Source organism: Carassius carassius, chromosome 21 (assembly GCF_963082965.1).
Source record: "Carassius carassius chromosome 21, fCarCar2.1, whole genome shotgun sequence".
In the NCBI taxonomy this organism is placed as follows: Eukaryota; Metazoa; Chordata; class Actinopteri; order Cypriniformes; family Cyprinidae; genus Carassius; species Carassius carassius.
Window position 1 is genome coordinate 9,914,308 of NC_081775.1, and position 27,351 is coordinate 9,941,658.

The window sequence follows — 27,351 nt, forward strand, 5'->3', positions numbered from 1 at the left end:
GAATTTTCGTTGCACTTGTTGTCAGTGTTGACAGGTCTGTGGTTTTGCTATGAATTGGGCTACTTTTACACTGTTGCCATGCACTGTTTTTCATGTAATGGGTTAAAGCAACTCCAATAACTTGATATTTAGCCACTGTAATGCTAATTTTACCAGGGGAGCCCCACCAAAAATATGTGTATTTTACCCCTCAGAACAAAATTTTTTACTGTTACTTTGTCACTTTAGCGAAATTTCAGTTCACAAGTGTAACCAATCTGACTAAAGGCTGGAATACACAGGACTTTTGAACAGATTTTAAAACACTCATATTCTTGAGAGAAAACTAGGAATCATGCTAAACTGATTACCACACACTAATGGTGTGTGCACACCAAAAGCGAATCTAAATATTTCGCAAGAAGATTACATACAAAGTTAATACAAAGACATGAAAAGACGCATATTTGTGCCAGGCGACATTAATGATGTGAATTGGGTAATGTGTTTGCCTCGAACATGCAATATTATTCACCTCAATTGCATCTTAAGTGCAAGTTGAAAATGTTTAACTCAAATGGAAAATTCGTATGAAGTGTTGTCGCGACAATCAGAGAAGAGATTATTGACATTGATCAATTGTATCAGAAAACGTATCAAAAAAAGCTAAAAACTATATTATTTTTGAGTGAAAAACATTGCATGCGTAATTTAGAGGAAGTAACGCGATGCAAATCATCGCTTTGCATTTGGTGTGCACACCCCTAAGGCCGCATGTCCACCTAAAGGCTAGTGTATTTTTTCAATTGTTTTCAATCGGAGCGGCACTTTTTTTAAAACGCAAGGAGTGTGACGAGGGACTGAGCTTCTATTTTACGCGTTCAGCGTTTTTTCTCAGCGCTGAGAATTGAAGAATGTTCACCTGTGGTTAAAACACAGCACTCATCACTGTCACTTTTTACTCAATTAACCAAACACAGTGGAGGAGAGGCAGGACTAATACTACACCAACCGTCACTCCCTGCTTGTAGAAGTTAATATTGCTTGTCTCCGAGTATTCATAACTTCACCAGTTGGAAATTCTCAGACTACCACAATATTGTAATGAAAATAATGCTTTGAGAAACATTTATTTCACAATGGCCTGCCATGTTACTTTAGCAATATTCCAAATCATAGCAACCAAAGCAGAAGGGATCACAGCTGGCTGTTTTCAGCAGAGCACCTGGCATTTTTAGCTGGCCATTGTATGTGTGCAAGACTACAAGTGCACATGAAGTATGCTATTGGGCCTATACACTATATATGTGTACTCAATATGTGCACTATATGTGTATGAATTGTATCAATTATGTAATTCATAGATCAGTGGCGTGAATGCACTACTTGCAGCACTATTTATAAAAAATGGCATAGAATAGTATGCAAACTAGGACACACCTTATGTGTCTAAAATAGTCCCAAAATATCAAGCACACTTGATGACCTCCAACTTGATTGAAGCTAAAAGTCTATGCCCGGTAATCTTTATGCAATTTTCTGCTAAATTTGTCAACTGAAACCTGGACACTGGCTCTTGGCAACGTAGATACACCCAGATTGCAAATCAAGGAAAAATCGTGCACAAAAGTTGTATTGTGCATCCCCGCCTTGACTCTTCTAACTTTGTTTTACTGAAACGTTGTTTGAAAATGCAGCTTTATTTTGTCTTCTTAGACCCCCCATTTTTATTTGGAATGGCTTTTTGGGTTCAAGCCTTAATTAGGGAGGTCAGACACCCCAAACCCCCATAATTCGCACCCTGGGTTAATAATTATCCAGTGATTTCCGCACATTACGTTTGTTTACTCAGCTCTGAAAGGCTTAATTGCAGCAGAAGGAATGCACGCTGGTAACTGTTCTCAGAGAAAGACACTTGAAGGGGGGCGACTCGGGCTCGCAGGGTAATGGCTGTCAAGCGGAATTTGCGGCCCCTGGTAGAGAAGCGACGCTCTGAATGGGGTTGTCCGCTACCTCCGTGAGCTGGGTACATGATTGCACTCTCAAATCTCCGCATGTTCCCTTCTTTATTCCTCCTCCCTCGGTGCTTTAAATTGCAATCCTGCTCTCGCACTCAATGGGTGTTCACGGGGTGTTTTCGTCCCCTTTCATCTCGTTTATAAGGACCGTGAGATATTCTTGTCCCTCGTCTGTTGTCGGATTTGACAGCGGCTCCATTCACGGAGAAATTGGCCGTAATTAGTGCAATTATGCTGATTCGCACTTGTACTGCAAACGGAACAGATTGCGAGGGATAACCAAAACAAAGATCAATCAATCATGACGTGAATGAGAGCGACGCGTAACGCTCGCCACATAATGATGCCATCAAAAGTATGTCTGGATAATTATAAGCAGCCTTAGACCTAGAAGTCACAAGTTTATGAACAAAATGTTATGGACTCGAAGTAAACAACAAGGCACACAAGGTGTTTCTTCAAGAGCAAGTTGGTTCCAAAAGCACAGAAAAAGTTTTTATTCCTTTAAATGACTGATGCTGATTCAGCTGTCATGCTGATATTCTGTAGACCTAAATGTGTTTTTGCTTTAAATATATAGTTTATGCATATCATATTACTATAAGTGTGCTTCAGCTATGCTGTCTGCTGTTTTAAATGGGTGGATTACAGTCGGTGGTCAATGTTTTTTTACCACCAAATACTCGAAAAAAAATATCATTGTGAAAGTGATTCCAATTATTTTATTCCTCTGTGTCATTATGGTTAAATCTGGTGTGGACTTTCCTATTCTCGTAGAATTATAACGATTATTAAAACTTTGTAGTTATTATCATCTTTGTTACCAATAAATATAGCTAGGCCTATAATGATAACTATTAGCATCTACACAATAAAATTATTTTCTTTTTTACACACGCACTGCAGTCTTTTGTCATTTTAAATGCCTAAAGGGTCATATGATGTGATTTCAAGTTTTCCTTTCTCTTTGGAGTGTTACAAGCTCGTGGTGCATAAAGAAGATCTGTAAAGTTGCAAAGACTAAAGTCTCAAATCCAAAGAGATATTCTTTACCAAAGTTAAAGGTCAACCATTACCCAAAATGGCTCATTCTAACACGCCCCCACATGTCTATGTCATGATGTGGGAAGATTTGCATAACGCCGCCCAGATGAAAAAAGGCATAACTTTTATTCTAGCTGTTGTCGCCGCCGCAATATTGTGTAGACGCTGTGTGTTTCCTTGTGAAAGCGAACTATAGTTTACTTTGTTTGGTCTTCCAAAAGAGGACACAACTAAAAATCAGTGGTTCAACACTGTTCTGGAACAGTTCAACCCAAATATTCAGATGTGTGCAGCGCATTTTATGGAGGATGAGGACTGTTTCCTGGAAGTGTAGCCTACAACACCGGAGTCTGTTTCTAGAAACTATGCAAGGACATTCTTGAGCTTCTGACTCACAGTCTGTAAGTATGTTTAATAAAAATTACACCTTCAGTCTTCGTGTGAAGATGTGGGCGGCGTTATGCAAATCTTCCGACATCATGACATAGAGATGTGGGGGCGTGTTAGAATGAGCCATTTTAGGTAGCTAGTGGTAGACTCTTAACTTTGATAAAAAAATATCTCTTTGGATTTGAGACTTCACAGATCTTCTTTATGCACCAAGAGCTTGTAACACTCCAAAGAGAAAGGAAAACTTGAAATCGCATCATATGTCCCCTTTAAAGGTACAATTTGTAAGATATTTGCAGTAAAATATCCAAAAACCACTAGGCTAGTGTTATATATTTTGTCCAGCTGATTACCAACAATATCTCTAATGTTTTCAACTACTTGTAAATCATGAGAAAATTTCCATTCTAAACAGTGACACGGGGCAGTGCAGTCGCATGTAAATGTCGTTAGTTACCCTTTGTTACCACCTTTACTGACGTAGAAACCACATGACAACAGTTTCATGGACAAATGCGGAAGTAGCTTCGCGAAAAACTTAAACTAGAAAGAGATTCCCGATTTCGCTTGTGGTTTACTCGACAGGTGAGTTGTTTTGATTCGTATCTTTACAGAAAACGTATGCTATTATAACGATAAACAAGATTAGTATTATGTGGCATACACGCCAAACGCGGGGTATCGCATCGCATCTCTAGACCCACACGAGGACGCCTCTGATCGCGTCTTTGCATTGACTTTGTATGTAATCTACTCGAGCAAATCGTTTAACTCGCATTAAATCCATGATTTATCTTTCCGTCTGGTTGATGGCCGTCAGCGACTGGGTAGAAGACAACAAATCCCATCATTCCACGCTTCTTCTTAGCGTGATCAAACCACGCGATTGTTATTGTTTTGATAGAGCGCCCTCTCGTGGCAGGTCCTACAACCTGTACCTTTAATTCTCACAGTTCAGAATTCTTTTTTCTTTTCAGAATTTTGAGTTCACATCTCACAGATCTGACTGTTTCCTTCATTCTTTGATCATGGGGATAAAACAAACAATGAAATATCCAGTGCTGTTATATTAAAATTAAGTAGTCTATGGCCAATCAAATTTGAGGACGACAACAAACTACGGTTATGGTACTTGACTGGCTACCACTGTTAATACTGACTACATAATTATATACAAATATATAAAACAGAACAGTATACTTTGTCAAGCTTATTCTTCACAGAAGGCTCTGGGAATCACATGGCTGTGGTGAATGTGACAAACGCAGCCTGATCTGTGCTGAAGGAACTCGGTGTGTGTTTAAGACCCTGCGGAGCCCCGGTAACCCCACACGGCTCGTTGTCCGTACTCTCCAGACTCTCTCTGTAGTTATTTGAGGGAGGCGCTAGAGCCATATCTCCACTTTACAAAAAAAGAAAAAAAAGGGAAGAAGTAACGGCACTGTTTTGAGATACCAAATCAAGCCAAAGCTGTGCAGACAGACTCTCGCGTCTCTGTCCCCGTGGCGTGTCTCTCTCCGCGGCCGATGCGCTGCAGGCTGAAGCGTTCCGAGGCTCGTATCCCGTTTAGACCCTGCGCTCTCCCTCTGTTCATGTGGAGCTCAAGCGACACTTCTATGAGAAACCCCGCTGAACGGCGAGACGAAGTTTGGTTGTTTTCCTAAACCGGGGGAGCTGCGGAGAGTCAAGGCGAGAGAGAGATAGCGAAAGATGGGTTTGAACAGCCTCTCGTGCGTCTTGGTTTCGCTGTGCTTGGTGTTTTTCTCGTCTTCTCCGTGCAAAGCTCGGATTTACACCAACCACTGGGCTGTTCGGATAGCCGGCGGACCTGAGCAAGCGGACCATATCGCTAGTAAATATGGGTATAGAAACCTGGGCCAGGTACGTGAGTCCTGCACAAACATATTTTTGATGTTATTTCATAGTATTTGAAATCCAGTGCTCGTTTCCCTCAGTCCAAGTGTGCTATCACTTTGATTGAAGTTCAAACGTCAAGGCTGAAAGCTTTACACACAAGTTTCACAGAGTTGTCTTTTATAGTTCAGACGTTTCCAAGACTTTAATCTTCACTAATCTGCATTAAGACTCGTTTGTAGCGCAAGAATATCCAGTTTTCAGAGTAAAACCCAGTGAACAAACAGCTCTCTGCTGACTCCCAACAACAACAACAGGTGTTTTTGAAACTTGACTGCGTGTTGGTGAATATATCTGCTGTTTTTTTTTGTTAGTTATGAATGTTGGCAAATAACTTTTAGGTGTACTTCTGTATTATAAAGTAATAAGTTAGAAACTGAAGTCATTAATTGCATGCTTTCAGCAGGATTCATGACATGTAACATTCAACTGTAACATGCTAAAAAATATTACACAGGCTTAAAGGGTTACATCATTCACATTAAGTGCTTAGAAAACTTGATATTAAAATTACATACAATGCAGCTGTTTTTTAAATAGACCTGCATTATAAAGCATAAACTGCTTTCGTCTCAGTTTCATATTCCTCCTGGGAGCAAGAAAGAGTTTTATAATAATTAAGTTAATCTTATGTTTTGTTATCAACTTAGTGCTTTGGGGGTAAAAATGCTGGTGCATTTAGCAATGCAACGCTCCGCTTCAGCAAGCCTCAGATCTGCCATGTGGCTAGAGATTTCACTGCGAGCGTGTTCAGTGTCTGATTTCACAATGTGCTGTCTTATCGCTCATCTGTGCTTATTGTGCCAGTGAAGAGGTCCTTCCTCAACCAGGTTGCCAACTCCGAAGTCCCTATTTATGAAAGTTGAAGTACTCTTGAACTTTGCAACTCATCAGACTCGTGTCCTCCTGTGGGAATCTGCAACAGGATCCAGGAATGTGAGATTGCCTTAGGAGCCAGTTGTAGACCATGTGTTAGTGCAAGATGCTCTTCACGAGCCCAAAAGTTTCCTACATCAAGTTAAATCCAAAGCAGTTGCTTTTAAAATCAATATAAGTCCATCTGATTGACCATTTACTGGCCAAGCTTATCAATGACTCCAGGAGTCATTGTTTTTTATGGCAGACCTATGCATCCCCATGGAGTACAGTAGTCTGTGGAGAATGTGTCATGGCTGCCTGGTGTTATTGCACTTGTCAAATGAATCTGTTCAGTGGAAAGTGATACAGCCTCTTGAGTAACCAATCTTACAGTCAATGACATCCTAAATAATTAATGATGCACGCCGGTTTCAACGTGCCTGCGGTGAAAGTTGCTGTAGCTCTTTCCTATGTATTCATAGCAATATTGTTACATATAAGACGTGCATGCCCCGATATGCTTTTTTTTAGTTCCTTAGTATAACAGCGTGGTTGGATTCTTGTTTTGCAACCTGTTATTTTGTGATTTGCTGGTGCAGTGTAGTAATTCTGATACAGTAAATACAGTAAATTTGTGTGTTGTTCCTGTAGATTGGGGATCTGAAGGACTACTACCATTTCTTCCACAGCCGGACGATAAAAAGGTCGGCGCTTTTCAGCAGAGGCACACACAGCTTCATCTCCATGGAGCCAAAGGTCAGGCCATCACTATGACAACCCCACACCTGTTGTTCACTATGTTCCATATGGACTCCTGGTCTTTATCATCAATGACTAAAATGTATTTGAAACAACTGTTGCGCAATGCAAAGCAAGTAATCCATTCTGTTCATGAACAATGCTTTGTGTATTCGACAATTACCTAATCAATAATTACAATTATGCAGTCTTTAAATCACAGTGTCATTCATAACATTTGGTTGTCTTTCTTCTGTGGAATGCAAAAAGAAATATTTGGCTGAATGTTCACGCTGCTTTTTTTCCATTCAACTAAACTGAATAAAGCCATGTATATTTCATCCCAATATTGAAAGGAAAATTAAGGTATGATATTGTGCATGAGGATGCGTTAAGTTAATACTATGTAATATTACAAATTTTCCCATAGTGACATTACCTTCTTTATAATTAAGCATATTTTCCTCCATAATTCTCATTACCAAAAAATTAGTTGCCATCATTCTCATTATTCTATTACTACAGAGAAAGATATTTTAAAATGCACAGTATGTGTACATCATCATAGAGTTTAAGCCTTTTAATTAATGTTGGTTTTTATTCATTATTGTGTTCCAGTAGCCATGATTCATTTAATTAGATGAATGTTAAAGAAAATTAATGTCATGAAACAATGTTGGTGTTAGTCAGTTCCTCAAGGATCTCTTCTCCTCCTTCCTCAGGTGGAGTGGGTGCAACAGCAGGTGGTGAAGAGGAGAATAAAGCGAGATTATAAACCCTTATACCCTGGTCCTGTACAGTACAGTATGGCCCAGTCCAACTCCATTTACTTCAATGATGCTAAATGGAGCAGTATGTGGTACATAGTGAGTATTCTTAATCAACTTGCTGTTTACCGTTCTTTTGAATTGCTAACATTGAAAAACACTAAAGTCTTGATCTTTATCATTGTTTTCATCATTTCCTACTGCAAAAAAACTTCTGAGCAGTCCTTAACCAAGGTCTAACAGTAAATGAATCCTCAAACACATCTTATTCTGAAAGGCAAAAAGTTATGTTTGTATTCTGTCATGAAAATTTACTTACTTTCTCCTCAGAAATAACTTATTTTTTGCTGATGTGAGCAAAGCCACACAGACAAAAGAGTAAATGACTCCATTCAGTTTATTTGTAACGCTTTTTTCACAATACATATATTTCCCTATATCTTACAAACCCCACAGTGATCGATGAAAAGGTGAAACCTTGAGATAAACATTATTATATAATGAAATTATTATCCTATAATATCACAGACTAACTTCACATCCACATGGATCAAATCAAGTGTTATTTGCAGCTAAATATAATCTGATTAAGTCAGTGATCCAGCCCATTATTGAATTGAAATGTGTTGTGAATGCTTTCAGTAAATACAGTGTATCATGTTGTGTTTAGTTAAATGCAAAACCAAGCCAATCTTCTGCTTTTCAAGGCGGCTTTTCACTAAAACGCAATGGCAGGTAATAAACTTAGGTGTTTTTAACTTAAACTAATTTGTCAGTTTAAATCTCGCTCAAAGGAAACGATGCCTGTCACAAAAGATTAGCCTTAGAGTTTCTACATGTGAAAACCACCCAGAGAGATGCATTGGACTTTCATAAGCTCCAACATAACGTCTAGCGAGACATTTTCTGTGAGGTAATTGTACAAACAGGCTCTTGTTTTCATGTCTGTCATGTTCCTCAGCTCACGAGAGCCGATGGTGTGGTACATCAGCACGGAGGGAATGTGAAGACATCCTAGCACTTTTTTTTATTTTTATTTTTTTTACACTGTAAACAGCTATCTAGATTTGCCAGAATGTATGAAAGGATACACTTTGGCTGTGGCTAAAACCTTGAGTCATAGCACACATAGCAATTGTTGTCATCACTTTCTGTCTACGATCGTATTTATAGCTTCAACCGAAGCGGTGAGAGTGAACTAAGCACTTGTTCTTTAATGGGTTGTTACAGCTCTGTCAATGGTTAATATGGTTTAGATAACATTAATACTTTGACCTGAATGCATCCATTTGGCTCAGGTTTCTCTTGTTGACCTGTGAGTTGTACTTCGGAGGCAAATAAACTTGACTTTCCAGGATGGGGTCTAATTCCAACTCTAGGCTCAATGAAAGTGTACATTTGGTTCCATGTGACGCATGTAATAACAGTGTCTGAGAAACTACACGAGGAAAGATGCAGTAATTTACAAAGATATGCTTTTAAAATAATGGTAGCTACTTACCGCATGCTAGGGATTTTAAAGGCACCAAAAATAGCCAGGATTTTACTGGGGCCTTGTGTTTAGCATGCATGTTGCAGACACATTGAGCTGTGGTAATCGTGGGAGATGTGGGATTGAATCCACCCTACCCTGTATCTCAGTCATTTATTATTTTTTTTTTTTATAATAACCAGAAGACCCACATTTTCTTTGTATTTGCACACATAAACACTAAATGTATTTATGATAATCCTTCAAAATTCTTCTATGCACATTTCTGTTCAAAGGTTTTTAAAGTTTTTGAAATAAGTCTCTTATGTTCATCAAAGCTGCACTTATTTGATCAAAAATATAGTAATGTTGTGAAATAGTTTTATAATTTAAAATAACCATTTTCTATTGTATTCCTGTGATGCAATGCTGCATTACTCCAGTCTTCAGACTGGCACATGATCCTTAAGAAAGAATTCTAATATGCTGATTGATTTCCTGCTTACTTTGAAGTTTGGATATTTTGTAACATCATAAATGTCTTTACTGTCACTTTTGATCAATTTAATGCATCCTTGATAAATAAAAGTATTAGTTCTTTACAGTAACAACAAAAAAGTCTTACCAACTGCAAACTTTTGAACAGTAATGTAAGCATACAGTTTGTTAATCTTCGCCAAATTAGATTGTTTTACGTCCTCTTTTATTTCTGTCTTTGCAGCACTGTAATGATAACATCCATAACTGTCAGTCTGACATGAATATCGTGGGTGCGTGGAAGAGGGGCTATACGGGGAAGGATGTGGTGGTTACCATTCTGGATGACGGTATTGAGAGGAACCACCCAGATCTCATTCAGAACTATGTAAGTATATCTATATGTGTGTTTGTTTGTGTGTGAGACTGTTTTTTAAAACACTCAGCATTATATACTTATGAGTGGTTACATGTTTAATCAAATTTTGTGTAAAACCAAATTTCCTATTTATAATAAATCATAACCAAATTATAATAAAAGTGTTTGATATTTAATAAGAAAGATTAATTTGTTGCAGTAGAAATAGAATGTCATGTTGAACGCATTGCATTGCGGAAACAGTTTTCTATGTAATTAATATGCTTTGTTGCATGTCACACAACGTGTCTGTCATCCAGGTATCGCTTTCTTACTGTAAAAATACATTTTAGTTTTACATTGAGCTATTTTATTGAGACTTCTCAGAACTGAACAGAATGTTTGTTATTTATAATTAACATTTTTTCTCATCTGAAATCTTGATTTTTTTTTTTTTTCCCATTTCCCCAACTTCTTGCACTGCATTCTGGGATACATGTGATTCTGCCTTAGAATTTGGCTATCAGACTTTAAAGTGATATTTCACCCAAAAAATGAAAACTCTGTCATCAATTACTCACCCTCATGTGGTTCCAAACCCTTAAGACCTTCGTTCATCTTCAGAACACAAATTAAGATATTTGATTAAATCTGAGAGCTTTCTGACCTTGCATAAACCGCAACACAACTGACATGTTCAAGGCCCAGGAAGGTAGTAAGGACATTGATAAAATAGTTTAACTGTAATTTTATGAAGCTATGAGAACCTCAATATACTTTTTGTGCATAAAGACAACAAAAATAGCAACTTATTTTCTTCTCATCCATGTTAGTCTTCAATGCAAGCTCATGACAGTACCACAACTGATGTCACATGGACTATTTTAATGAAGTCCGTACTATGTTTCTCGGCCTTGAACGTTTCAGTTATGTTGCAGTCCATGCAGGATCAGAAAACTCTTGGATTTTATCAAAAATATCTTAATTTGTGTTCCAAAGATGAACAAAGGTCTTACGGGATTGGAACGACATGAGGGTGAGTAATTAATGACAGAGGTTTGGGTAACCTATCCCTTCAAGGTCGAGGTATCAGGCATTAATTCACAATTAGTACACAGGGAAGGAGACCAGAGACCATTTTTTGAATGAATGCCAATGGAGGAGAGGTTTCACTACGCTCAATGAACAGCTTATCATTCAATAAACTGACAGCGTATCAGCTAATTTTCAACATGTTTGCCATCAAACATTCACTGCCAACCTAAAAACTAGGATTTGAATCAGAGCAAGTGAGTAAAACAAAGACTATTAGTATACTGACTGATGTTTTTGTATTTATATAAGCCTTGTCCTAAAAGTAAATGTTCAAATTCACATGCTCACATGTAAAATTCAAGAAATTTTGCACTATTTTGTTCACTTTTAGCATTTTTTAAGTGTCCTAATTGGCACATTGCCGTAATGGATGGACAAATCCACATTTGACATGTTCTCTTCTCATGTGTCTTTCTCTTCCTTTGATCTGTATGCAGGATAATGAAGCCAGTTATGATGTGAACGGTAATGATATGGATCCCATGCCCCGATATGATGCCAGTAATGAGAACAAGTAAGAGTGAAGTTCATTACACATGCACGCGCTCAATTCTTTGAGCATATCAGATCATTAAAACCCTGGAAAGGCTTTGTTTATACAGTCCCCTCTGTGGTGTGTGTGTGAATGTGGGTATTTGGCTTATGATCTGTGTGCTAGTAAGAGTGTTTGGCATGTTTTTTTGGTGAATGTGGGTTTTTGGAGTTTGCTTTCTGTGCGTTTGAGGGTTTCTTAGATGTATGAGTAAATACAGTGCTTGGCTTGCAATCGGTTTGTGCAGAAGTAAGTGTGTTTGGCATGTTTGTTTGGCAAAAAGGGATTTTTGGAATTAGCTTTCTGTGAGAGATTATGCATGTGTATGGAAATGTTGCCACAAATCAGTGTGTGTTTGGTGAATGCTGATATTTGGTTTGTTATATATATATATATATATATATATATGGGTATGTTTGGTGAGTGGGTGGAGGACCCCATGTGTTTTTGTGGCTGCCACTCTGCCAGTGTGTGTGAGCCTGTGCCAGATGGCTCTGCAGCTTTTTTGGACCGTTCAGACTGAAAGCTTGGCACGGGCTCTGAGCCTCTGTGCACTTACGTTTCTGCGTGGAGCTCCAGTACAATGCAATTGTGCAACTGATGAGCGAAAACTGAACCTCATCTGCTTCCTTCATATAGTAAAGCATCCCTGAATGACAGTAATTTACTCACCTTCATGCCATTCCAGAAAGTTTTTTTTTTTTTTTTTTGTGTAGAAGGCAAAAGGAGAAATCCTTTTTTGAGAATTTGAGGCTGGAATAATTTGTGGATTAGTGCGTACTGAAGACGTGATCTGTTTCACACGATTCAGTTCGATTTGGTGAACTGGTTCGACCGATTCATTAAGAAGATCCGGTTAAATAGAACGATTTGTTCCCAAACAGACATCACTAGACGAGACAAAACCAATTAATCCCACTACAAACGAGGGATTTGTTGCATCCAGTGGGGACATAATTACTGATTATAATGACTTATACTGTCTTTTTACACGCTGCGTATCACGCTGCGTAAACTTAAAACCATGTCTGTATTTGTGATCTGAGAATCCACACACAAGCCTACTCTACACTGCTCCAAACTCGTGTTTGAATCATCAGTGGCAAATTATTTAAATATAAATAACGTACTTACAAGCTGTGAGTCAGAAGCGCCAGACTGTTCTTGCAAAGTTGGAAATTATTTCACCCATATAATCATAATTATATACAATTCACCCATATAATATCTATAATATCGATCATATATATGTCACAGTGTCTGGGTTGTGTCCCTGGGTTTCCACTAGATGTCCCCCTTTCTCACGGTGTCTGTCACCTTATCACTTCCTGTTCCCTTATTTGGTCACCTTCCTACTTGTTAGTAATTGATTGTTCCCCACCTGTCTCCTGTTCCCTCATTATCCTTCTGTGTATTTATACCCGGTCTGTCTGAGTCTGTGTTACGGAGTCCTTGTTTAATGTTGAATGTTTAATTCATGTCCGTCAGCTCTTGTCCTTGCCTTGTGTTCGTGTCTTGTTTATGTTTGGATGGATGTTTTGGTCTCGACCCCTGCCTGGACTGTTTACTCTATTTGGATTACCTTTAATAAAAGACTTACCTGCAATTGGTTCCCTCTCCCGTGGTTCTTTGTAACACCGATCGTGACAGAAGGACTCCGTTGATTCAAACCTCGGATATGAAAAACAATCGCAGACTTGGCAACACTGGTTCAGGTGGAGCGGCAGTTACTTCACAGAGCCGTAGTCTACCGACAACTTACACAAAATCGTTTTCAAAATCGACAAAGAATCGCCTGCGATTTTAACATTGATTTTGTGTAGATTGTCAGTGAATTACGGCTCGGTGTAGTAAATGCCAACCAGTGTTGCCAAGTCTGTGGTTGTTTTTCATGTCCTCGGGTCGAAGCGACCCCAATACAAATAACGTGATATTTAGCCCCTAAAATGCGAATTTTTACCAAGGCAACCCTGCTAAAAAATGTATATTTTAACCCCAGGAAGCAATTTTTATCGGGGAACCTCCTGGAAGCGCGATTGGGCTAGTTTTGGACTAGTTTTGAGAAGCAACTGGGCAGGATTTGTTGTGCAAACCTGGCAACCCTGATTCGAACGCACGTGCTGGAGATGTACTTCTAATTACAGGAGCGTCTTTACTGATGAGATGCGCATGAAAATTGCATTCGATTTTTTGCACAGCCCTATCTCACGGCAGACACTTCATCAGCTTGAGATCGTTTTTTTTAGATCTGCCTTTTTAGAGATCAATCATCCCAACGCGATTATTGGCCAATAGTGATTGGTAGTCGATTAATCTGAGCACCCCTAACTATAAAAAATTGCTTTCAAAATATAAAGACGTCTTGTATTGAAATGCCATTTTTTTTATTAGTGGTGCTTGCCGGAGGCAAGGCATCACTATTATTATCTCACATACTTATTCTTCTTCTTCTTACGTCTTCCGTACAAAATTTCGGTGCATAACTAGTCCCGCAGTTTTTGTCACAGACCAACGAAACAGGCGTCAAATCGTGCGGCCTATTCGGGAATGGTGTGCTATGACCTTTATAAGCGATCGGGCGTACGATGTTCGTACAGCATGCGAAAAATCGGCCGAAAAACGTCCCATAGGAAATGCATTGCGGCCAACTTTGACGGAACACGTAAATCACCACATTTGGAGAGGCTATAAAGCTGTGCGAGAACATACCCCAAAGTGGGGTATAAGTTGTACCCCTGGGGCGCAAGAGCCCCCCAAAGTTGCCCCATAGACATACTATGGTGAGGGATCGCCCATGAAACAGTATTTTTTTTCCTACTATGGGAAATTACATAGGGATTTTGCATTGAACATAACTCCGTATCACAGTGTCATAGAGACAAGGGGGTGGGCTCATTTTAATCAGACAACCAATCAGTCTCTCTGGATCACTGTGAATCTATCAAGCCACGCCCTAGCAACCAAATAGAGCGCCATAGCAACAAGCTCCATAGACTTCCACTGAAAAAGATCAAATGAATAACTCTGTATAGAAGTGTCATAGAGACATGAGGGTGGGCTCGTTTGACTCGGGGCAGGAAATGGCCAATCACAAATTACCTTCAACACTTCATAGCCACGCCCTAGCAACCATTTGGAGCACCCTAGCGACCCAAAGCATAGAGAGATTTCTTCAAATCTGAATATCATAAAGGCACCGGGGTTGGTTTATATCATTCATATAGGCTAGCAGACTTTGGAGTATCATCATTGGCAGCTGTTAGGCCACTCCCTAGCAACCAAACAGTACCCTAGCAACCATTTTGCAAGATCTATATCTCTGCATCAGAATATCGTACAGACATGGGGGTTGGTTTATATTGGCAAGCAGCCTTTGGACTATCATCATTGGCAGCTGCCAGGCCACTCCCTAGCAACCAAACACAGTGCCCTAGCAACCGTTTTGCAAGATCTATATCTCCGCATCAGTACATCGTAGAGGCATGGGGGTTGGTTTATATTGGTGAGCAGCCCTTGGAGTATTATCATTGGCAGCTGCCAGGCCACTCCATAGCAACCAAATAGAGTAGCCTAGCAACCAATTAGTAAGTCTTATATCTTTTCAACAGAAAATCATATCGACATGGCGGTTGGCTCTTTTGACTCATGCTAGTAAACAGGACATTCAGCATGCTAGTCATGCTAGCAGTTAATAGCTACATGTTAATAGTGATTAGCTAAGTGTTCAATTGGGCTAAGAACTCTATAATAACTACATAGTTACCATCTGTGACATCTACCAACCACCTAGTAACATCATAACAACCACTCCGGTTACCATAGCAATTGCCTAGCAACCACCCAGGTTACCATAGCAACCACCCAGAGCACCCTAGCAACACATTAGCAACCACCAAAATTATCTTAGCAACTGCCTAGCAACCGCCTAGCAACCACCCAGGTTACATTAGCAACCACATAGCAACACCCTAGCAACCACCCCAATTACCCTAGCAACCACCCTGGGTACCCTAGCAACGGCCCTAGCAACCATCATGGGGACCCTAGCAACCACCCCGGGTACCCTAGCAACCACATAGCAACACCCTAGCAACAGCCCCAATTACCTTTGCAACCATCCTGAATACCTTAGCAACGGCCCTAGCAACCATAATGGGGACCCTAGCAACCGCCCTAGCAACCACCCCGGGTACCCTAGCAACCACATAGCAACACCATAGCAACCACCCAGATTACCCTAGCAACCATCTTGGGTACCTTAGCAACGGCCCTAGCAACCATCATGGGGACCCTAGCAACCGCCCTAGCAACCACCCCGGGTACCCTAGCAACCACATAGCAACCACATAGCAACAACCTAGCAACCGCCCCAATTACCCTAGCAACCATCCTGGGTACCTTAGCAACCATCATGGGGACCCTAGCAACCGCCCTAGCAACCACCCCGGGTAACCTAGCAACCACATAGCAACACCCTAGCAACCACCCTGGGTACCTTAGCAACGGCCCTAGCAACCAGCATGGGGACCCTAGCAACCGCCCTAGCAACCACCCCGTGTACCCTAGCAACACCCTAGCAACCGCCCTGATTACCCTAGCAACCACCCCGGGTACCCTAGCAACCACATAGCAACACCTTAGCATCCACCGCGATTACCCTAGCAACCACCCTAGGTACCCTAGCAACGGCCCTAGCAATTGTCCTTGGTATCCTAGCAACCGGCCTAGCAACAGAGGGGCGAGTTTTGCTACTGCAAGCACCACTCACATTTTCTTCAGGAAATGTACATTCTAGTTACTATTAATATTACTATTGCTTCATGTATTATTTGAAATTAGCATTTGTATTTTATTTACTTTTTTCAGCTAATTTTGTATTTCAGATTTTAAATTCAGTTTTTTATTGTTTTAGTTTTAAGTATTTCTACTTTTTAGTTACTTTTTTTTTTTTTTTTTTTTTTTTTTTTAAGTATCGCTATTATGGTTTAATATTTTCTTCTAATAGCTCAGTTTTGGTAATAAAATTTAATAAAATGTTAGCTTTTTAATTCAGCATTTCAATGTTTTTTTTAAATAATTTTATTTTTAGTTACAAATATTAACCTTGTTTCAGTGTTGTAGTCGAGTCACCAACTGTCGAGTCCGAGTCGGGTCTCGAGTCCCAGTGTTCGAGTCCAAGTCCGAGTCACCAAAGGAGAGTCCGAGTAGAGTCCAAGTTGAGTCACAATTACCAGTGTTCGAGTCCGAGTTGAGTCCTGCTCCAGAGGCGTGAGACCTCTGACATATATAGCAATTGTAAGTCGCTTTGGATAAAAGCGTCCGCTAAATGAATAAATGTATTACAGAAATACACTCAGCGAAAAAAAGAAACGTGCATTTTACAGAACACTGTATTTTAAAGATACTTAAAACGTAAAAATCAATACGAGAGAGAGTGAGAGAGTGAGTGTGTGTGTGTGTGTATGTGTGTGAGAGAGAGAGAGAGAGAGAGAGAGAGAGAGTGTGTACGTGTGTGTGTGTGTGTGTGTGAGAGAGAGAGAGAGAGAGAGTTTGTGTGTGACTGACCAAGTGATTTAGCGTGAGTGCATTTGTATGTGTTCAAGTGAATATGTGTGTGTGACGGCACGCGACTGGTCAGAAAGCAATGTGTAACGTCAGTCTGACCTGTTTCTTGTCCACGACACCATAGGATTTTAGGAGCCAAAATTGTTTCATCGATCTGACACAGTGACCATTGCAACAGACAAAAAAAACATTGCCCAACCCTAGCTTCTTCTGTTTATTATCATATATGCATTAGTCAATAATAGTTTTTTTAAAAGCTAACGTTAGCCAATGGAAAGCATTTTACTTACTTTTCTGGGTGCATCTGCATCAGGTGTCTGTTAAAGTTTGAAGTTGTCCCAGTCTTTCCTCAATTGTGCGATTACACACACAACATTTAGCGTGCTCTTTCCAGCATTAGATGCAAAATTCGTGAAGGCGAAGTTCACGATCCGTGGCACATCTTTCTGCATTCTCCAAATGTGAACATTTAGCCCGCGAATCATGCATGAGCGTAAAGTGAGTGACGTCAGTGAGTGTGTTGTCAAGCAAAGAGAGCGAGCGGTAGCAGTGTCTGTGAGGGGAAAAAATAGATCCCGGCCAGTCTTGGGCACGAAACAGGAAAAGTGTAACACCTTATATAATTTTTTTAAGTAACATATTTAGTCAAAAACAACGTGATGAATGCTCAAGTCCGATTTTATATATCCTCGAGTCCGAGTCCAAGGACGAGTCATCAGTCTGCGAGTCCAAGTCGAGTCACGAGTCCAGAGAATGGAGTCTCGAGTACTCCATCACTGCCTTGTTTTGTGCAAAATGTTGCTTTTTAAGGACAATTCTTATGAGAAAAAGGCACATTTCTAATCCACCAATTTTCATTACCTTAATACAGTGGTTTTCAACCCGCGGCCCGTCACAAATTCAAATGTGGCCCACCATGCTGAATTCATTTTAGTTTTTACATGAACTTAAAAATGTACAAAACATTTATAAGCTATAGGCCTAATGTTTTTATGTAAAATAATTTTTACATAACAAAACAAGAATATGGTTGAGAACCACTGCTTTAATGTAAAGAAAACGCATATTTTTAAATTAAATTGTATAATATTTATCCCTGAGTCCAACAAGTCTCTATGCACCTTTTCCATTGTCTATAAGATTTTCCCCCTGTATTATTATTTTAGAAAGGTGATAGCACACTTCTCCTCAATCTGTGCATTTTGAGATCTGATTCATGTCCAAAGCTCAAATGGTGCAGGACGAGTTATGTGCTGAAATGTAATACTTATCCCAAAGAATGAGCAATAATAGAAGTGTTTTTTGCATTGCCTGTATCAGACACCCATCTGGAGGTGTACGTGAGTGCATGTACACATTTGCTGTTGTGAGCACTATTCCCCCGCTTAATTTATACTTTTCAGGAGCCCCATTAGAAGTATTTCCGTGGGAAAGGAAAAGGGGAGTGTTTGACGCTGTCAGTGTTTTCAGGAGGAAGCGTGTGCTGGAGACAGAGAGGGTGGTTTAGGTCTGCATGTATAGACACGCTCTATAGAACACCATCCACCTCCTGCTCTGGCTTCTTCTGTCTCTCTCAGCCTTCGAATGCAGAAAGTTCATATGTTCTCACCTCATAAAGGAAGTATAGACAACTATATGGCAATTAACTCCTTTAAATTGGGCATATCCTGCATTTTTTTGTACCAAGTCTGCTTCTAATGTTAGTTGAGATTATTTGTGATAAACAAAATGTGGTTATTACCGCTTTCCTGCTTCATCTGAGCAGGGAATTAAATAGGCTGATTTTGCTACTGTCTTTAAGAGTTGCATATGTAAATGACCTGCTTTATGATTGGCTAACATCTGTTCATGTTATAAATGTAAATCTAATAAAAGCTTTTAAAAAATCTAATTAAAATAAATACAATTATTCACAATTTATTGTGTTTGTGTATAGCTATAATAATAATTATTATTATTATTACTAATATATTTTTTATTTTTATTATATAAAATGTAGTGGTGGGCATAGATTAATTTTTTTAATCTAGATTAATCTCACTGTAATCTTGGAATTAATCTAGATTAATCTAGATTAAGATGGCTCATTTAAATTCTGCCGAAGGCATTCAGAATATGTGTGTTACCCAAATAAAATAATGACTAAAAGTAACGTTAAGTCTTTGAGAACAGGTTTCTCAGGACAGGTGGTGCATTAGACCAGGGGCTCATCTCCTGTTTCCAAAATGCATCACAAAGTGCTTGAGAAAGCTGTAAACGAATTCCACATTGCACAAGGTGCAAACAACCTTACGCCTGTTTCACACATACTCCGTCTGCAGTGCGTATGCGTTGCGTATTTTTTTACGCACCCATGTTAACGGATTCCAGCGTTCACGCGGTTGCGGTCCGTCAGTGCGTTCCAGGAGCGGTGCATCTGCAGCAGTGCAGCAATCGTTTACGTACTGAGTAGCAGACTGCAAACGCATCCTGTGTGAAAGCACAATGAGTATGAGTCCCTGCTGCTTCTGCACCACATACGTAACACACACGGACTGCATACGCACTGAAGGCGGAGTATGTGTGAAACAGGCATGCATCTTGTCGAGGTTTCCATTGGGAAGCTTCTTTTAAAAAAAAAACATTTCCCTGAAGCAAACCCGGCGGCTTCAGCTGCATCCATGTTAGCACGTCACGTTTGATGTGGTAATTTCACAGTAGGCACACACACAGGTTCGAAGACTCGTTCTCGCCCCCTACAGATTCGGCTAGGCATACATCCGCCATAAAATATCAAGGTGAAAGTCATCATAGCTCGCCTAGTATATACCCAGCTCCCAATCCAACTTTGAGAATAGATTAACAGAGATATTTTTTTTTTTCGCCCGATAAGAGTCTCACGTTAACGCAGCACGTTAACACCGATAACGGCCCACCACTAATAAAATGTTAGATTAGTGTTTGTATCAAATAAGATTTTTTTAAGTGTTATTAATGAATAATACATTTACTAATGAATACATTGAATGAATAAAAATTGAATGGGACCACTGCTATATTGGGGTATTAAGACATAAATGTTTTTTTCTATTACAAGTTGCCCACAATTATTGTCATCCTTTTATTTAATACTGTTTGCAACCTTAATTTGCCAAGATAACAGCTCCGAGTCTCTCCTGTAGAACCTGATGAGTTTGGAGAACACTAGGGATGGGCGTTTTCCGCAAATATCACATTCGAATATTTGAGCTCACAAAAAACGAATATTCGTTTATTTAAATTAAGTTTAATGAGACAGACGTTATTTTTCAGCAACATTTATTGTTTCATTTTGAACAAGCTTACACACAATAAGCTTTTAACAAAAAACCTTTAACAATGCGTGCAAACAAACAAAAGTAGATAAAAAGCAACAAAAACAAAAAAGTGAACAAAGAAAAAAAAAGTGAACAAAGAAAAAACGTAAAGCAGCCTGCAGCAATTAGGCTATTGTACAGTCGTGGCCAAAAGTTTTGAGAATTACATAAATATTAGTTTTCAAAAAGTTTGCTGCTAAACTGCTTTTAGATCTTTGTTTCAGTTGTTTCTGTGATGTACTGAAATATAATTACAAACACTTCATATGCTTCAAAGGCTTATATCGACAATTACATGACATTTATGCAAAGAGTCAGTATTTGCAGAGTTGGCCCTTCTTTTTCAGGACCTCTGCAATTCGACTGGGCATGCTCTCAATCTACTTCTGGGCCAAATCCTGACTGATAGCAACCCATTCTTTCATAATCACTTCTTGGAGTTTGTCAGAATTAGTGGGTTTTTGTTTGTCCACCCGCCTCTTGAGGATTGACCACAAGTTCTCAATGGGATTAAGATCTGGGCTAGGTTCCAGGCCATGGACCCAAAATTTCAACATTCTGGTCCCCGAGCCACTTAGTTATCACTTTTGCCTTATGGCACGGTGCTCCATCGTGCTGGAAAATGCATTGTTCTTCACCAAACTGTTGTTGGATTGTTGGAAGAAGTTGCTGTTGGAGGGTGTTTTTGTACCATTCTTTATTCATGGCTGTGTTTTTCAGCAGAATTGTGAGTGAGCCCACTCCCTTGGATGAGAAGCAACCCCACACATGAATGGTGTCAGGATGCTTTACTGTTGGCATGACACAGGACTGGTGGTAGCGCTCACCTTTTCTTCTCCGGACAAGCCTTTTTCCAGATGCCCCAAACAATCGGAAAGGGGCTTCATCGGAGAATATGACTTTGCCCCAGTTCTCAGCAGTCCATTCACTATACTTTCTGCAGAAGATCAATCTGTCCCTGATGTTTTTTTTTGGAGAGAAGTGGTTTCTTTGCTGCCCTTCTTGACACCAGGCCATCTTCCAAAAGTCTTGGCCTCACTGTGCGTGCAGATGCGCTCACACCTGCCTGCTGCCATTCCTGAGCAAGCTCTGCACTGGTGGCACTCCGATCCTGCAGCTGAATCCTCTTTAGGAGACGATCCTGGCTTGCTGGACTTTCTTGGACGCCCTGAAGCATTCTTTACCATAATTGAACCTTTTTCCTTGAAGTTCTTGATGATCCTATAAATTGTTGATTTAGGTGCAATCTTAGTAGCCACAATATCCTTGCCTGTGAAGCCATTTTTATGCAACACAATGATGGCTGCATGCGTTTCTTTGCAGGTCACCATAGTTAACAATGGAAGAACAATGATTTCAAGCATCACCCTCCTTTTAACATGTCAAGTCTGCCATTCTAACCCAATCAGCCTGACATAATGATCTCCAGCCTTGTGCTCGTCAACATTCTGAGAGTTAACAAGACGATTACTGAAATGATCTCAGCAGGTCCTTTAATGACAGCAATGAAATGCAGTGGAAAGGTTTTTTTGGGATTAAGTTAATTTTCATGGCAAAGAAGGACTATGCAATTCATCTGATCACTCTTCATAACATTCTGGAGTATATGCAAATTGCTATTCTAAAAACTTAAGCAGCAACTTTTCCAATTTCCAATATTTATGTAATTCTCAAAACGTTTGGCCACGACTGTAGAACGTAGCCTACACTTAACTTTGAAACTTTTAAACTGTCAGTAAATCTTTTTTTCTTTTTTTCTATTGTTTTACATGTTCTTGTTAAGAAATACGGGCATGTAAACATGATCGGGGGAAAGTCGGCTCCTTAGTCTGTTAACAATAAGGCCGGCCGCGGAGAAAACGCGCTCTGACGGCACAGAGGTTGACGGGACTCACAAATAACAGTTTGCTAAGCGAATAAGTTTTGTGAAGCGCTTCGTGTTTTCGTTTCACCACTGAATGGGATCCTCATCTGGTGGAATACATAGCTCCAGCAAGAACTGTTCCCACTCGTCTCAGCTGGACTCTCATTGCTGAAGAACTGGCTCAGCCTTTTCCGACGAGTGAGCTCGACTTCTCTCATGTTTTCGTCGAGGAACCTGAGATGTTTGTGCCGAGGGTCTAGGGCAGACGCAAGAAGAGGAGTTTTCACTGCATTCTCCAAGTTAGCGGTGTTTATTCGTTGCTTGAGAGATGCCACAACAATGTTCTTAAATTCGGTCACTTTCTGTGATTCTCCACGCCATATTTGAAGTACTGTAGAAGACCGCAGTTCTTAGGGGCCATTCACTTATCGCGTCTTTTGCACGCTCAAGTTCATTATTTCTAATGTAGGCGCGCAGTATGCGGTGCGGTTGCGGTGTGCTCGCGGTGCAACGCGCCCGTTTTTTCCAGGCGCGTCCGCACTGCATCGAGTTAAAAACATCTAAACTTTTCTGAATGCCGCAAGCGCACCGCAGGTCATGTGACAAGAACTAAACATTCAGCTTCATCCTTTCCTGTAACAACGTTGAAAGCTCAGCCAAGATGAAGGAACAGCTGATCATAGCTGTATATGGATTGCCATTTTGAAATAAATTTAGTAGCAGAGCTACTAAAAGCGATTTTTTTGTGCTGCAAATCCATTTATCCTTTGCTGAAATTTCTGCGTCTTCATGGAGAGAGCGCGTCATTGGCAGACGCCCCAGGAGCGCTTCTGCCCGAGTGCCTTGGAAAGAAGGAGAAAGCGGCGCGCCTAGCGTATGTGAACAGCCCCTTATTCATTAATAATTTTTTGCTTGCATACATCTTCAAATATGCCGTGGAGAATCACAGAAAGTGACCAAATTAGGTTTTATTGTGAACTTTTTTTTTTTTTTTTTCGAAATTCGAATATCATTTTTACTTATCGAATAATTAGAGCAGAACGAATATTCGAATGTTCGACTATCCGTGCACATCCCTAGAGAACACCTGACAAGGGATCAGAGATTTTTTTTATACACAATCTTCCCACATTCTTCAGATTCCCAGCTCCATGTTGGTGCTTCTCCTCTTCAGTTCACCCCACTTGTTTTCTATAGCAGGGGAGGCAAGTAAGTTTGACATTGGGCCCAAAACATTTGTGCCACTACATAGTGGGCCAGAACATAGTCAAAAAATCATTTAAATTAATTGATGAAAATGAAATTAGAATTGCCTGTGACAGACTGTTACTGTGTCTTTTGTAACTGGTAGTGAGCTGTTACTCTGTTAAATCCTGTAGTAGGACAGTCATTAACAAAAAGCCACATTTGTGTGGCGGTGTCCGGGTTTTACACTGGATAAATTAATAAAGCAAAGTACTGTCATTTAACCTGCCAATTATCTTTATTCACCAACTTGCAACACCGCCTTAATAAAACACACATATGTGGGAGATGCGGAATGGATAGAAATAACTCTGAAAATATAAGAGGACTTGAATAAGCTCATTAATGGCATGTTTGAGTCATGCTCTTATCGAGCTATGTTTTATTTCCTCTTTCCATATTGTGAAAAATAAATGTGTATCATTTTAATTTGCTTGTTACACAATGGAGCCTATCTTATTGTAATAATTATTTGACATAGCCTACTTTTACACTTACACTTTTACAATTATTCCTTGGCATCCTCATGTACTAAAATGCATTTTGTTTCATTGTTTGCATGCTGGAGGTATTCATTTGCAAAGTGATATTAACGTTTAAGCTAGCTTGTGAGAGAAAATGTCACTATCAAAGAGTCTAAAGAGAAACATTAACAGGGAAAATAGGGCATACAAAGAAGAATAGAAAAAACAACTATGTGTTCATCCTACCTAGTTTTGTGAATACAAAGCCGGTGTGTTTTATCTGCAACTAAGTTATCACTGTTTGCAAAGAACATAATATTGGGCATGGCGAATTAAAAGCTTTTAAAATAAAAAGTCATCTCAAAATAAACCTATGTTGCAAAAAAGACAGAATTAGATTTTTATCTGTTGCTATTTGCTAGAATCCATGATGCTGTGTATCTAAACAAGATGTCCAGGACCTCCAGCAGAAAAATAGGCCCACAACATTAAAGATATAGCAGTATATTTCATTGTACACATGGAGTAATATATATATTTTTTTTTATCTCTCTGCATTGCTTTAAACCCATCTCATGTGTGCCAAAAAGTAATTTTTTTGTTTCATCTGTACATAGAACTCCTGTTTGAAGTTTCAGTAGTGTGATACTTGGAGAGTCTTTAGCCACACAAACGATCCTCCTCGCCTTGCTTTAAAGGGGTAGGTCACCCAAAAATGTAAATTGCTCACATGATTAACTCAAACTATCCTAGGTGTTACATGACTTTCTTCATTCAAATGAATACAGCCAGAGTGATATAAAAACATGTCCTGGCTCTTCCTAGCTTTATAATGACAGTGAAAGGGTGGTGAAGATTTTAAAGCCAAACAAGTGCATCAATCCATCATAAAAAGTGCTCCACATGAAAAATATCCATATTTTAAGCTTTCTAAACTGTAATCTGTAAACTGTAATCCACTAATTGTTGTATTGTACGTGTGTTCATGTGAGAGTGGCATTTTAGCGGATGACGTAGGCATAGAAAAGGCTCCAGTGATTGGATGATTATTATTTTCTTTTTTCCCAGCAGACAAGTTTGTAATGGTATAACTCATTTTATAGAATTAACTTAGTTACTGCATTTCACTGGAAATATTTATTTTTATATAAGTAAAGAACTGTATTTCTTTAGTCAATTATTAAAGTATTACATGTTTCACTGTATTTGGGATTTTAAGAACAAGTGGAAAATGTTCTGAATGTTTCATTTCATTCAAGTGAAATTAGCAAGCAGTTAGACTGAATTTACATTCGTATTAAACGCAGAGCCAGGCGCAAGTCGACACGGGTTGCGCATGTGCGTCGAGCCTCATCCATACTGCCAGATGCGCTCGTGGAGATTTACGGTGCAGGGCCGCGTGAGAATATAACCAAGCATTACCAGTGGTGTCAAAAGTATTGACATTCATTACTTGAGTAGAAGTATAGATACTAGGGTTTAAAAAGACTTTTGTAGAAGTTGAAGTATCAACTCAAGCTTTTTACTCAAGTAAATGTGTAAAAGTACTGGTTTAAAAAACTACTTAAAGTATAAAAGTAAAAGTAATGTAAGGGAAAAAAATGCCATTAAGAACAAAAGCTTAGGCCGCGCCACAGGGGCCTATTGTGCACTACCCCACCTCCTCAAAAAAACATTATTCTAAAAGCCATAGGCCATAATGACTATAATGTTATATTAAAATGTTCATGTTGAAAAATTTGGGATGCACTAGGCTACCTGTTTCAGCCACATATATGCCCATTGAAAATGAATGTACTTTAGTACAATGCAAATACATTAAAGAACTAGAGATATGATGACTAGTTGCCTATGGTGACCATATGAGCCATTTTCCCAGGACGCGTCCTTGCCAGAATTTCTTTATTGCCTAAAACATCCAAAGTAGTTTGACCAATAACATGCAGGTATGTTACATAATCAACCAATCGTGGCGTGTGATAAGCTGAGATCTACAGAGAACGATCAGAGTAACGCAAATACACGTACATGTTAGGTGTTTGTTCGTTCATTCAACTTGAAGCATCGCTGCGCACCAATCATTGTATGACACCAAAGTACCAAGAGAGTGGTTTTAATGCATAAGGAGCCGTCTGCTCTGCTCTCTATAGCTCTTATGAATGCCATACAATGATCGATATGCAAAGCACAAACAGCCAAAATCTGGATATTTTAGGCAATATAAAAATCCTGGTAAGGACGTGTCCTGGGAAAATGGCTCATATGGTCACCCTATAGTTGCCTATAAGTATTGTTATGGTGCAAAAAGTCAAACTTCAGAGGCATGTCATCAATAAGCTTTAATGGAATGTAAATGTACATCCAAGTTTAGCTGCAGGAATCTGCAAGGGCAATGGTCAAGAAGATTGGTGGAGGCTAAAAAACAATTAGCCTTGTATGGTTGTCTATATACAATAAAGATTATAGTGCTGTCAAAATTAATGATTAATCCAAGTGATTAATCAAAAACTAAAAATGAAAAATAACTCATAATCCTGATACCTTCTTGATTGATAGCTTCCTGTATTTGCTATGTCCAGTGTGTGTGTGTGGGGGGGGGGTAACGAGTTACAAAGTTGGTATAGCCTACTTATCACAACATTGTCAATCGCGTCGTCAATCGCAAACGATAATTTATTAAAACGTCTCGCTACCGAACTACCTACAGTAGCTTAATTTGTGGAGGACGAAGAGAAAGCACCCATTTGGTAAATGAGCCAGTGAGAAATAATCCAGTGCCATTTCGATACTTTTAAAATGGTACCGGCGCCTAAACGGTGCCTGAAACGATACTTTAAAAAAAAAGACCCACAAACAAACTATGGATAACATTAAAGAACATTACAAATATTTAAAATAAATACATAGCTTTCACCTTGGATGCTCTACTTTCCCAAGTTGTGCTCAATCTAAGGCCTAAGGCTAATAAATGTATTTCATAATCTGGGTCATTACTTAATACAAAAACCACACATAATGTTTCGACTGTATCTCTGTCACTCACTCTGATATTTAGTTAAGAAGAGTGCTGTCTGTCACTGTCTTTGAGCATACAGTCATTCACAGAATGGATTATTCTTTATAAAGTAGCAACAGTCGTTTGTAAAGTAGGGTAGGCCTACTGTGCAAAAGTCTAAGGCACATTAGTATTTTCACCCCAAAAAAGGGTTTTAAGCCAGTTATTTATATCTTTTGCTG

At 39.4% G+C, this 27,351-nt stretch overlaps 1 protein-coding gene across 2 annotated transcripts in view; it reads left to right on the forward strand.

Annotated features, from left to right (window-relative positions):
- Positions 1–4,752: 4,752 nt before the first annotated feature.
- The window catches only part of LOC132097503 (proprotein convertase subtilisin/kexin type 5-like), a 57,477-nt gene continuing 34,878 nt past the window's right edge, over positions 4,753–27,351 (forward strand). For both annotated transcript variants that reach the window (XM_059503245.1, XM_059503246.1), the window contains exons 1-5: positions 4,753–5,312; positions 6,855–6,959; positions 7,664–7,807; positions 9,901–10,044; positions 11,547–11,623. In XM_059503245.1, coding sequence (XP_059359228.1) covers positions 5,142–5,312; positions 6,855–6,959; positions 7,664–7,807; positions 9,901–10,044; positions 11,547–11,623 — 641 coding nt within the window. In that variant the 5' untranslated portion in view covers positions 4,753–5,141. The remainder of the gene's footprint in view (positions 5,313–6,854; positions 6,960–7,663; positions 7,808–9,900; positions 10,045–11,546; positions 11,624–27,351) is intronic.